Source organism: Berghia stephanieae, chromosome 1 (genome assembly GCF_034508935.2).
Source record: "Berghia stephanieae isolate SIO BIC M18660-M18661 chromosome 1, UCSD_Bste_1.3, whole genome shotgun sequence".
Classification (NCBI taxonomy): Eukaryota; Metazoa; Mollusca; class Gastropoda; order Nudibranchia; family Aeolidiidae; genus Berghia; species Berghia stephanieae.
Window position 1 is genome coordinate 15,736,062 of NC_088360.1, and position 12,500 is coordinate 15,748,561.

The 12,500-nt window shown below is 34.2% G+C and overlaps 2 protein-coding genes across 6 annotated transcripts in view; one reads left to right on the plus strand and one right to left on the minus strand.

The window, feature by feature from the left end:
* LOC144969060 (uncharacterized) overlaps positions 1 to 693 on the minus strand; it is a 13,043-nt gene extending 12,350 nt beyond the window's left edge. Inside the window, exon 1 of the mRNA XM_078908060.1 lies at positions 423 to 693. The gene's annotated coding sequence lies outside the window, so the exon portion shown is untranslated. The remainder of the gene's footprint in view (positions 1 to 422) is intronic.
* A 7,603-nt stretch (positions 694 to 8,296) lies between these two features.
* Positions 8,297 to 12,500, plus strand: part of LOC144968858 (uncharacterized) — a 15,798-nt gene continuing 11,594 nt past the window's right edge. Inside the window, exons 1-3 of one of the 5 annotated variants that reach the window (XM_078907652.1) lie at positions 8,297 to 9,285; positions 9,438 to 9,516; positions 11,613 to 11,892. In XM_078907652.1, the coding sequence (XP_078763778.1) occupies positions 11,781 to 11,892 (112 nt within the window). In that variant the 5' untranslated portion in view covers positions 8,297 to 9,285; positions 9,438 to 9,516; positions 11,613 to 11,780. Of the gene's footprint in view, positions 9,286 to 9,410; positions 9,517 to 11,612; positions 11,893 to 12,500 lie in introns of all 5 variants that reach the window. The other 4 variants (XM_078907632.1, XM_078907643.1, XM_078907661.1 and 1 more) reach the window with 4 other exon arrangements.

Below are 12,500 nucleotides of genomic sequence, written 5' to 3' on the forward strand. Positions count from 1 at the left end.
AATCGCTCCTCTTCCACCTTCTCTTGTTCTTCCTCTTTTACCTCCCTATTATTCTTAACTTCTTCCTCTTTCTTCTTGCTTTTCCTTCTCAGCCCCCCCCCCCACCCCCCACCCATCCTCATCCTCCTCCTCCTCCTCCTCTTCCTCCTCCTCCTCCTTGTGAGTACAGAATATTAACCTGTCATGATTAAATAAATAATAGCTATTTTTATTATCAGTGAGAATCTTTTAAAATGAAAATAGGCTAAATTTTGTCTAGGATTTTTAGAAAAAGAAAAAGGGAAATTAATACTTATACGATTAGTTATACACATGTGAGAGTTGAATTATTGAATAGATAAATGAGTATTTTAATGAATATATATCATTTTAAATGATCAGATGAGACTTATCTAACTAGAAATTAAAAGATATCCACTTACCTATCTAGAACACGATAGTGTTTTCTTGATTTCTAATAGTTCCTTTTTTAAATTCTTGAATATTCCAAAGTGAAACGACGTCTTCAGTTTTCAATTGTACAATATTGATCTGGATTAAATATTGTCATGGGTAATAAGATCATCTTTCAATCAACATGGGAGAAGGCTACTTTTAAGTTTTATGTTTTTATTCATAAAGTCGAAGAGATTTATTTGAATTATGTGCTGTCTAAGTTGAGATGCCTTCTCTTTGCCAACAAAACAATCCTTCAAGAATTTATACTGTTTCATGTTTTATATCCACTTCGTATCTAATATCATAATTCTGCCTAACACAAACAAAAAACATTTTTAAAACTTTGATCAGAATTTTTTAATTTCATACATCAATCAATTCAAATAACCACAACTTGTTTTTAAAAAGCTTAAACCCGAGACTTCCTTGCGGTTTTGGTTTTAAGAATATTTAACAAATATGGAAATCACCTTAATCGATTGATATATTATTTTTTAAAGACCTGATCAAATTTTAAAAATGTTTTTAGCCACTGGATAGCAGTATTGTTTGATTAGCTCTTGTAACTTAATACACTTTATATTATCAAAAACCAATGGTCCATGAGAATGGTTGTGTGTTCTGCCAACGCAATCCCTATTCATAGCATTGTCACATGTCTTAATAAATAAGTTAAAACTAAATTAACATGTTATTTAATTTGATTGCGAATACGTATATAGGCCTTAAAACTGCACCGTTTGACGTGAAGAAAAACGGCGATAAAATAATATTTGTTGTCTACTGAAAATACTGCTATCTTTCTAGAACGAAATCTCAAACGACCAAGGAATGAGATCCGTAGTGTCTTGTTCATGTATTTCTTTTCTTTTTTTTTTTTTTTTTACGACTCCCTTTGGGCAGGTGTATTGATCTAAAAGAGGGTGATAAACTGTAAGCCTCTCAAGCACAGCACATGAATCAATAATAAACCAACCAAACGGCTTCATTCAAGCACATCGATATTATTTATTTATCAAACTGTTTCTATTGTTACAGTGTATTTGTTTGGAACCACTCGAGTACTTACGGTCTGAGATTTTAATCGTTTAACCCTTTGAAGACAAAAAAAATAAATTTAGTCCTTCAGAGCCATAAGGCCAATGAAATTTATGTCGGGTCCATGATGTGAAACGGGCAATAGCGATTGTTTTCTAGCATTTGAATAGGAGGTTACTCTATCAAAAAGTATTTTTCTGCCAGATCTAACTGCCCCAGCTACCCATTCACTGCTAGGTGGACAGAGGGTTCATTAAAAATCTCGTTCACCGGGGCTCGCACCTGGCCTCGTTGCGTGCGAAGCGAGTGCTGTATCAACTAAGCTATCTTTACAAACAAGCTTCGATTCAAATCTTGAAACGTGAGCTTTTTATAGAGAGCTATGTTCGCACCATGTGATTGTGATCAAAGCGCCTTAAAAGGGGACCCAAGCCAGCAGCAGCACTAAACATGTTAAACGATACATGTGTCTTTGACAGAGGCACCGTAATTATTCTGGGTAGATAGCCATTCTATTTTACCCCTTTGTGTTGGGATAAGCTACGGGTAGACTCCTCTTTGCCGGACCCATAACGGGACTTAAACACGGGGTCTGCAGGTCACAAACCGGACGTCACACAACAAGATCGCTTATAAAGATAAAGATATGAAATTTTGAGCTTTGAGCTTTATATAGCGCAATATCCACTAAATGTGCTCAAAGCACTTTACAAGGGGTCCCTGGCCAACAGCAACATTTAACATGAAGGACGGGACATGACGCCTGTTAGGCGATATTACAATTTTTCGGACAAAGACAACGCTGTTAACGGCCAGGTACTCATTTTACACCTATTTCATTACAACATTACTGATTGTATTCGATAATCAGACCTGCTAACTTGAGCATCTAACTTCTGACTTATCGAACAATCTGACATCTGAAATGTGTTTTTTGAGAGTCCTCGGGTTTGGTGGTTTTTGTCACACTGAACGTTTACTGATATTTGAAGTAAAAATGTCCGGGTCGAATTGAAAAAGAAAAGTGATTGTCCGAGACCAGGAACATTGTGAGTGAGACAATTTCCACCTGAAGTTTCTTTACTGGGTCGTGTAAGGATTCACTGTTTGTTTTTTGTTTTTTGTTTTTTTTTTTTTTTTTTGTTTTTTTTTTTTTTTGTTTTTTTTTTTTTTTTTTTTTTTTTTTTGTTTTTGTTTTTTTTTTTTTTTGTTTGTTTGTTTTAAAGGGTTTTACGGCGCTTGCAACACATTTAGGTTATATCAGCGCCAGTCAAAAGGAAGATAATTGGGATAGTCGAACGTTCAAAAGCACAAAATCCAGCAAAGAGGAATACACTCAAATGCTTACATTATACATTCAAAATAAATATTATAATAATACATAAAAGAGAGATGATTTACAAGGAAAAAAATATCATCTCCCAAAACAATAACTATGCATTTGACTGTTTCCCTCCCAGCCAGGACTCCGACCAGGGCCAGGAAAAAACCAAGTAATCTCATTCCAAGACAAAGACAGAAAGCATGTTGGAAAACAGATATAAGGGGATAGAAGACACGGTAAGTACCTCCCTGCCCACTGTGGAGGTAGGGATCCCTACCCAGAAGGATTCAATGTATTTTATCAGAAAAGTGAGTGGAGCAGGCACTGAAGTTGATAATAACATTAAATGGACTGGTGGATGGCGTCGACTGCATAGCGTCCCTCCCACGGCCAGGCGAAGTTTTCGTATCAGTAAGGTCGTGGGTTCGAGCCCCCGTCGTCGCGAAATTTTTCTTCCCTGTTGTCTTCTGGCACTTTTCTACTCACTTCATTCTCTCTCTCTCTCTCTCTCTCTCTCTCTCTCTCTCTCTCTCTCTCTCTCTCTCTCTCTCTCTCTCTCTCTCTCTCTCTATCTCTCTCTCTCTATCTCTATCTCTCTCTGGCTCTCTCTCGCTCTCTCGCTCTCTCTCTCTCTCTCTCTCTCTCTCTTTCTCTATCTCTGGCTCTCTCTCTCTCTCGCTCGCTCTCTCGCCCTCTCTCTCTCTCTCTCTCTCTCTCTCTCTCTCTCTCTCTCTCTCTCTCTCTCTCTCGCTCTCTCTCTCTCTCTCTCTCTCTCTCTCTCTCTCTCTCTCTCTCTCTCTCTCTCTCAGCATTTATACATGCGTCATTAATCATCTCTCCAAGACGCCATTACACATTATATCAGTACCAAAACTAATTCACGGTCTTGCAATTACACCAATCTCAACTATTCTCTCCCTTTGTACATAGAGGGAAGTGGGAACAGAATTACAATTGAATCGGACCGATCGCTTGAATGGTGGCAGACCACTTTAGTATAATATTATACTAAAATCAAAGAAAAATTTCAAGAATGTTACATTGAACTGGACAGTAATGTTACGAGGAAGCCTGTCCCTCGCTTTTTGTTGAGTTTAGAGCAATTAAATTGCTTTAATGATTATTGTGATCAATTGTCCCAAATAGTAGTAGGTGCTATGTCATGGTGAGCCTGAGGCTAATCATTGTTGTCTTTTGATTGTTTGTTTTTTTAGTTGGTTTTCTTTTTTTTTTTTACTTTATTTGTTTGTTTTTGTTTTGTTTTTTGTTTGTTTGTTGTTGTTTTTGTTATCTTTTCTTTTTTATTATTGATTTTTTTAGTTTGTTTTGTTTTGTTTTGTTTCGTGTTTTGAATTTTTTATTTTTTTTTTGTTTTTTGATTTACTTATACTTCTATTAATTTGATTGTTTTTCGTTGTTTGTTTGGTTTGTTTGGGGTTTTGTGTTTTGTTTGTTTGTTTGTTTGTTTTTGGTTGTTTTGGGGGTGTTTTGGGTTTATTTCATTTTATTTTTCCTTTATTGTTTTTTGTTTTGTTTTGTTTTTGTTTTTTTGTTTTTGTTTTTTTTGTTTTTGTCTACCATAGTTTGGAAATATCGGTTCATGTCATATTTATTGCGATACTTTTATAATTTACCCTGAATTTGTGGGAATACATTATTCTGACAGGCTAATGCAACCATTTTTTGCAGTTTAAATTATAATTATATTTTTGGAATGCCACATGTTAATTACATATTCTAGTTCCGACTCTCTACTATCTTCCATACATTTTCCATTTCGCATCCCGCTACGTCGAGTAACTATTTTTCCTTAACTTTTATATAATATATTTCAACATATCTCTCTGTTTTACATAATAATATGTGACGATCAATATTTTTCATGTGTTCTGTGTTAATGTTCTCTTATACAATGAAATCCATTCTCTGAAATTTGTGCTAAAAATGTATTATTATTATTATTATTATTATTATATTATTATTATTATTATTATTATTATTATTATTATTATTATTATTATTATTATTATATCATCATCATCATCATCATATCATATTCATTCATTATATTATTATATTATTATTATTATTATTATTATTATTATTATTATTTTTATATCATTATTATTATCATATTATTTTTAGTATATTATATATATTAGTAGTAGTAGTAGTAGTAGTAGTAGTGTAGTAGTAGTAGTAGTAGTAGTAGTAGTAGTAGTAGTAGTAGTATAGTAGTAGTAGTAGTAGTAGTAGTTAGTAGTAGTAGTAGTAGTAGTAGTAGTAGTAGTAGTAGTTGTGTAGTAGTGTAGTATGTAGTGTAGTATAGTAGTAGTAGTAGTAGTAGTAGTAGTAGTAGTAGTGTAGTAGTAGTAGTAGTAGTAGTAGTGTGTAGTAGTAGTAGTAGTAGTAGTAGTAGTAGTAGTAGTAGTAGTAGTAGTGTAGTAGTAGTAGTAGTAGTAGTAGTAGTAGTAGTAGTAGTCATAGTAGTAGTAGCAGTAGTAGTAGTAGTAGTAGTAGTGTAGTTGTAGTAGTAGTAGTAGTAGTAGTAGTAGTAGTAGTAGTAGTAGTAGTAGTAGTAGTAGTAGTAGTAGTAGTAGTAGTAGTTAAATTAAATTAAATTAAATTAAGCTTTTATATAGCGCAATATCCATTAAAATGTGCTCAAAGCGCTTTTACAAGGGGTCCCTGGTCAACAGCAACATTTAACATGTAGGACGGGGCATGACGCCTGTCAGGCGATATTACAATTTTTCGGACACAGACAACGCTGTTAACGGCCAGGTACTTATTTTACACCTGAGTACGGTGAGAGAATGTGAGTAAAGAGCCTTTTCCAAGGACTCAAATATGCTATATTATTAGTATTACTATTGTCATTATTGTAATCATCATCATCAAAATGTCTAGTCAAGCCCATCGTCGTTTAAAATATAAATTTTAAACACATCAACATTTTTGTCACATTTGGCAATTAAGACAACAATCTGGTAACTTTTATTATAGCCAGACTACTTTTCCCTTTGAGCATCGATCCCAAGACGGCGGCCACCACGGCGTTTTGTTATGGTAATAATAATAATAATAATAATAATAATAATAATAATAATAATATGATAATAATAATAATAATATAATAATAATATATAATAATATAATATATAATAATATATAATAATAATAATAATAATAATATATAATAATAATATATAATAATAATAATAATAATAATAATAATATATAATAATAATAATATAATAATAATAATAATAATAATAATAATGCTGTAAATTATATAAGCTATAATTCCGAAACCAACTACGCTTAAATTACAAATTACTTTGGCTGAAACATACTCATTCACACACACACACACACACACACACACACACACACACACACACACATAACGTCTATGCCAAACACTAGAATCAATGGAAGACTGTGAATGACACCTAAAATGTTTTTATCGGTCACATTGTACAACGGGCGGTGTCAGTCCATTAGTTTCAAAGGCGCCTAATTTAGGGTCCAGCAAAATACGTCACACCCCCCCCCCCCCACACCCTTCCGCTCCCAACCGCAACCCCCCCCCCCCCCCGCACCCTTCGCCCATTTTCACACGCCAACCACCCGATTTAATGATAATAAATTTATGTTATTATTTATTATTATTATTATTATTTATTATTATTATTATTATTATTATTATTGTTATTATTATTATTATTATTTATTATTATTATTATTATTATATTATTATTATTTATTATTATATTACTATTATTATATTATTATTATTATTATATATTATTAATTATTTTTATTTTTATTATTATTACTATTATTATTATTATTTTCATTATCATCATTATTATTATTATTATTATTCGAACGTATTTTTGCAAGCGTGATTAACCCTCTCCTTCCCACCTATTGGAAAACCGTCACATTTGTTACGATACAACCGTCACTGTTCTCACCCAGTTTTCATTTCCTTTTGCTATAGCTATAAAAACTTGACATTCTGTAATAGAGCTCATATTGTCGAACAATATTATGTGTAGAATGTGCTTGTTGCTTTTCTGTTTGAGTAAGATATATCTGTTTTTGTGTTTGGTGGGTGTGAAGTTTTGTGGAAGTTTATGAAAATGGCCGGTAAGGAGAGGGTTTAGAAAACAAATTAATGAAAAAGTTGTGTTAAATATATTTCTCAAGATTCATATGACTCTGACTGACTATGACTTTTGTACGCGGATAGAACTGTGAATAATACTCAATTGCTCTTTCGTTGAATTTAGTCGCTTTCATCGAACTATCTTATGGGTGCTTATTGGCGCAGCTGAACTCTGGAACTAAAAACCATTATGACTATCCAATAACCATTCATGTTTGATGCGTGGAAAAGAGTCGCTAGTTAGCTCCCTTTCTCCCCGTAAAACAAACAACGTCACAAGAAGATCTGATAGAGAGGATAAAAATATTCAGCCATGATTGTTTATGTCCAGGGCCTTCTAAAAATAGTATCTCTTTTGGTCGCCTCGTTTATGTCCGATGACTGTACAAAAGTTTCTATAAATAGCAACTATATTAACCCGTCACAAACGACGGTCGAATTCGCCCTAACCTGACATTACATCTTGCTGTTTTCACTAAGAAGGCATTGAAACTCGAGATCAATCGCTTTTTCTATCGTTCTGGGGTTTTTTTGTCAACGGGATTGGGCGCTATACAAATAAACTTTATTATTATTTAATGTTATAAACACATCTTCTGTTGTTATCACTGCTCAATTATTGTGAGGAATTATGCGTGAAAGAAATCCCGTCTAGCCTTTAACCAGTTAACTGTGTACTCGGGAAAAACTCGTATTTAAAAATTTGGCCAGAAAAATCGTCCCTCAATTATCGATCGATTTAAATGACCATCATCATGGCAAAAATTCTCAATCCTGGGATTTGATTTAAATGACTCTCGTCTTGGCAAAAACTTTCAAACCTGGTACTTCGCGAACTTTGTGGTATGACACTCGCCTCCGGACCGGATGGTTCGTGGTACGAGTCTTACTCTGAACCTGCTCGTAGTTGTCTTAGAAAAAGGATTTTTATTCACATTCTCTCATCGCACATGGGTGTAAAATGAATACCTGGCTGTCTCTGATGGGCAAAAAAATGCAATAGGCGTCATGTCTCGTACATATTAAGTGGTGCTGTTGGCCAGTGACCCATTTTAAATCGCTTTGAGCACGTTCGGGGGATATTGCGCCATAAAAATACTCAAGTTTTTGTTGTGGATTTTTTTGTGTGTGTTTGTTTGTTTGGTTGGTTGGGTTTCTTTGGTGTTTTTATTTTTTTAATTTTGTTTTTTTGGTATTTGTTTTGTTTTGTTTTTGTTTTTTTTGTTTTTTTTGTTTTGTTTTGTTTTTTTTTTTTTGTTTTTTGTTTTTTTTATGTTTCTTGTCTTTGGGGGTGGGGGGAGGGTTTGGAGGGGTGGGAGTTTTGGGGTTTGTTCTTTTTTTTTTTTTCTTCTTTTTTTTTTCTTTTTTTTTTTAATTTTTTTTTGTTGGTCTTTTGGGATGGGGTGTTGTTTTTTGTTTTTTTTTTAATCTCTGGACTTATTTATAAGTTGGGGGTTATTTTAATCCATCAATGAGGATTTTTGGCCAAATGAAAAAAGATGATAAGTCAGTGTACGGGAATAATGTTTATACGTGTTGTTATAAATCTCAGTCGGAATTAGGAAATGGTTGTGTGTTGGGTGTAATACAGCTATAATAATACTATACTTAATTAGGACTTTATTGACACCGATCATAATCGTGTACAAATTCGTCCGGTCAACGATAAGATCAATATTTGTACACATACCATTAATGTGAGGGTATCGGTGTGTGTAAGCGAGTGTGTGTATTGTTGTGTGTAAGAGTATTACTATGAATGCGTTCAGAAAAATAACACAAATTGCCAAACCATCTGTTGTATTGTCAAAATTAACTCTTTGCCTCAACGTCCTCACTCACATACATACACACATACTTACACACACACACAAACACACAGACACACACACACACACATGCACACACTCAAGCATTGTACACACGCATGCATACTTAATATACACACAAGTACAAAATCACTCACGCACACAAGCACACACTTACATACATACATTTACACACACATATACACACAATACACATGCACACATGCTACACAGTGAAGGGAGAGATTTAAAACACCGACTACGCGTGTGGATCAGTCCGAACACAATAACTTTTTGCTAGAATAAAAATGTATTCAGTTGTGGGAGAGCTACTGACATTCTAATCTGGAAAAAAATGTGTATAATACAGTGCTAGACAAATTAGAAAGAAAAATACAAGAACATCCATGACAAACATAGCCTTAGACTGACTGTGTGTGGATTGAATCTCAGATCAAAGTAACTAATTGCATGTCCATTCGTCAATCAAAATGTTTGAGGTTTGATTCGCTCCCTGCCGCGAAAGTCTGTATATTTATTTGTGTTCTTGCATTTTCTCACTGCTTTCCCTAGCATTGTATCTAAACACATTCTCAAAAGTTTTTATCTTGCATTTTGGCTAAAGGCGACTTTGTTCTCCAATTTTAAACAGGAAACTGTCACTTTACAATATATCGATGGATTAAGATGATCTTACAAAGTTTTATTTCTGATACTCCAAAGATTCACAGGTTTGATATAATTTTTTTTTAAATTTTCTCCTTTTTTCCTTTTTTGTTTTGTTTTGTTTTGTTTTTTCTTTTTGTTTTTGTTTTTGTTTGTTTTTTTGGTCTTTTTTTTGTTGTTTTTTTTTCGTTTTTTTTTTTTTTATTGTTTTGGTTGATTTTTTTTTGTGGGGGGTTGTTTTGTTTTCTTTTGTTTTTGTTGGGTTTTTTTTTGGGGGGGGGGGGGGGGGGGGGTGCTTGGTTGTATTTTTTTTTTCTGTTGCTGTTTTTGTTTGGCTTTTTTTTTTGTTGTTGTTGTTGTTACTTTTTGTTTTGTTTTTTTGTTTGTTTTTTTTTGTCTGCAAGTTGAGATTCATCAATTTATTTAGTAAGTAACAGTTTTATGTTCTAAGTCAAATAATTATTTTTGGTCGGTGTAGGAAAGGGAATCCGTTCTCAAAGGTTTTGCTCTTGTTATTTAATGCAGTTCTTCTCATTACCTTGGACCACGGACTATAGATAGTATGCGCTTGGAGGAGAAGCTTATAACATTGCCATCCGGAAGTATAGCGGACCAACACACAAAACTGTGTGTATCCATGAACGTTTATAGTCATGTTAATACAGTTCAGTGAGCATTACTCATAAACGTGGATGGCAAAAAAACAATAACAAAGACCCGAGTGACGTCATCTTCGAACTATCTTTAATATGATGTGTTTGTAACATCGAATTTCCCTCTATCATCAATTATTGTTGAGTGAATTGAGATTTGGTAAATATTTATTTAATTTTTTTATTCAATTTTACATGTTTTATGCATGGTCAGCAGATTTTCGAAACTTTCCATGAAAATCTGTTCTCTGTGCTAAGTTTTAATTTAGAAGAAAAAAGCACGTGTATTAGTTTTGGGGGTGCTAATTGAGAGAAAAAAGCACGTGTATTAGTTTTGGGGGTGCTAATTGAGAGAAAAAAGCACGTGTATTAGTTTTGGGGGTGCTAATTGAGAGAAAAAAGCACGTGTATTAGTTTTGGGGTGCTAATTGAGAGAAAAAAGCACGTGTATTAGTTTTGGGGGTGCTAATTGAGAGAAAAAAGCACGTGTATTAGTTTTGGGGGTGCTAATTGAGAGAAAAAAAGCACATGACATAGTTTTGGGAATGCTTAAATAGAAGAAAAAAGCACGTGTATTAGTTTTGGAGGTGCTAATTGATAGAAAAAAACACGTATATTAGTTTTGGGGGTGCTAATTTAGAAGAAAAAAGCACATGGATTAGTTTTGTGTGTGCTCCGACGGGATCCGAACACATAACCTTCCGATCCGAAGGCTAGTGCCATACCACAAGACCACATAGCCGCACGCACTTTCTTTCGAGTTTGGATGTTTGTGGTTACCAGCTACCACAGCGATAATTATCAATCCACGCCATTATCATTAAGCTTAATCTACTCAACAAGCGGCTGGCGGGGTTTTGATGAGAGGAAATAGAGGGAGGGAATAATTTATGAAGATTATTGGCACGATTGTTATTGTGTTTATATTATAAACAGGTTGTGTACGTGCGCTAGGATAGAAAGAAAGAGAGAAAAAAAAAGAGAGAGAGAGAGAGAGAGAGAGAAAGAGAGAGAGAGAGAGAGAGAGAGAGAAAGTGAGAGAGAGAGAAGGAAGGAAGGAAGGAAATGGGAGAAAGAGATCGAAAAAAAAAAGGGGGGGGGGAGGATAGTTCAGGAGAATAGAGCACACAGATGTTACCATAAGTGTTGGTATTCATTCATTTATTTACCTACTTATGTTATCTGTTCTTTTATTTATTTTACTTTATATTTCTATCTGTTTTGTTTATAGATAGTTCGAAGATGACGTCACTCATGTGTTTGTCATTGATTTTTGCCATCCGCGTTTATGAGTAATGTTCACTGAACTGTATTAACCTGACTATAAAGGTTCATGGATACACACAGTTTTGTGTGTTTATCCGTTATACATCCGGATGGCAATGTTATAAGCTTCTTAGCCAAGCGCATACTATCTATATATTTATATATTTATCTCTGAATCAATAAATTTATTTATTTATTTACTTACCTATTTTCTGTATATATTTTTTCTGTCATTTCTTTAGTTATCTGTTTCAAATCATTGTCAATAGACTGCGTTGACTGGAAAACGGATTCATTTCCCTTTCGTATGTGCTCCCATCCCGGGTCTGCCCGAACTGCAAGAGCTAACCTGTCAGGATTGGAAACCTCTGAAGGAAGTCTCTCTTGTTTGACAACTGTAGGCGGCAGCCATGAGTAGTACTGGCGAGACGGTTCCACTCCAAAAGGATGAACAGAAGACGTATTTTATTTTGATTCACGTCACGGCCATTGCCCGGACTTGGGGGCTGATCACGGCTGTAGGTGAGTATCTGAGAGATTCTTTTTTTCTTTTTTGTGCAGATCCACCAACTACAAACAACAACAAAACTGTCGCATTAGTACAAATTTTTGGCTTCCAATACACAACTGCATAATTACTTTTTTTTACCTCATCCATTCAGAAAAGTGTGTAGTGGGCACTTGTATCAATAATGATGAGAAATACAGGGTATGGAGAATTTCTCACATTCAATATATATTCTAACTTGTTGAAAAAGAATAGTTTACACAAGAGTTGACTTACAAAATCCGCCATGCCGCATTTTCATCATTCAGAGAAATGTGCATTTTTTTCATTTATTTGGTGATGTTTTTGTTTTTAAGGGTTTTACGGCACTGGCAACACATTAAGGTCATATCAGCGCCAGTAAAAAGGAAGAAAATGGGATAGTAAAAAGTTATAGAATTACAATTAAACCACCCAAGAGAAAGTAAGACAAAGGGGAACTGGGAACAAATAGGGATCAGATGTAGATTCCAAGAGCATACCACCCATGTACTTAGACTGAGATCACCTATAAGTCTCATCCGGACACAAACACAAAATCCAACAAAGAGGAATACAATGCTTACATTATACAAAAATAACA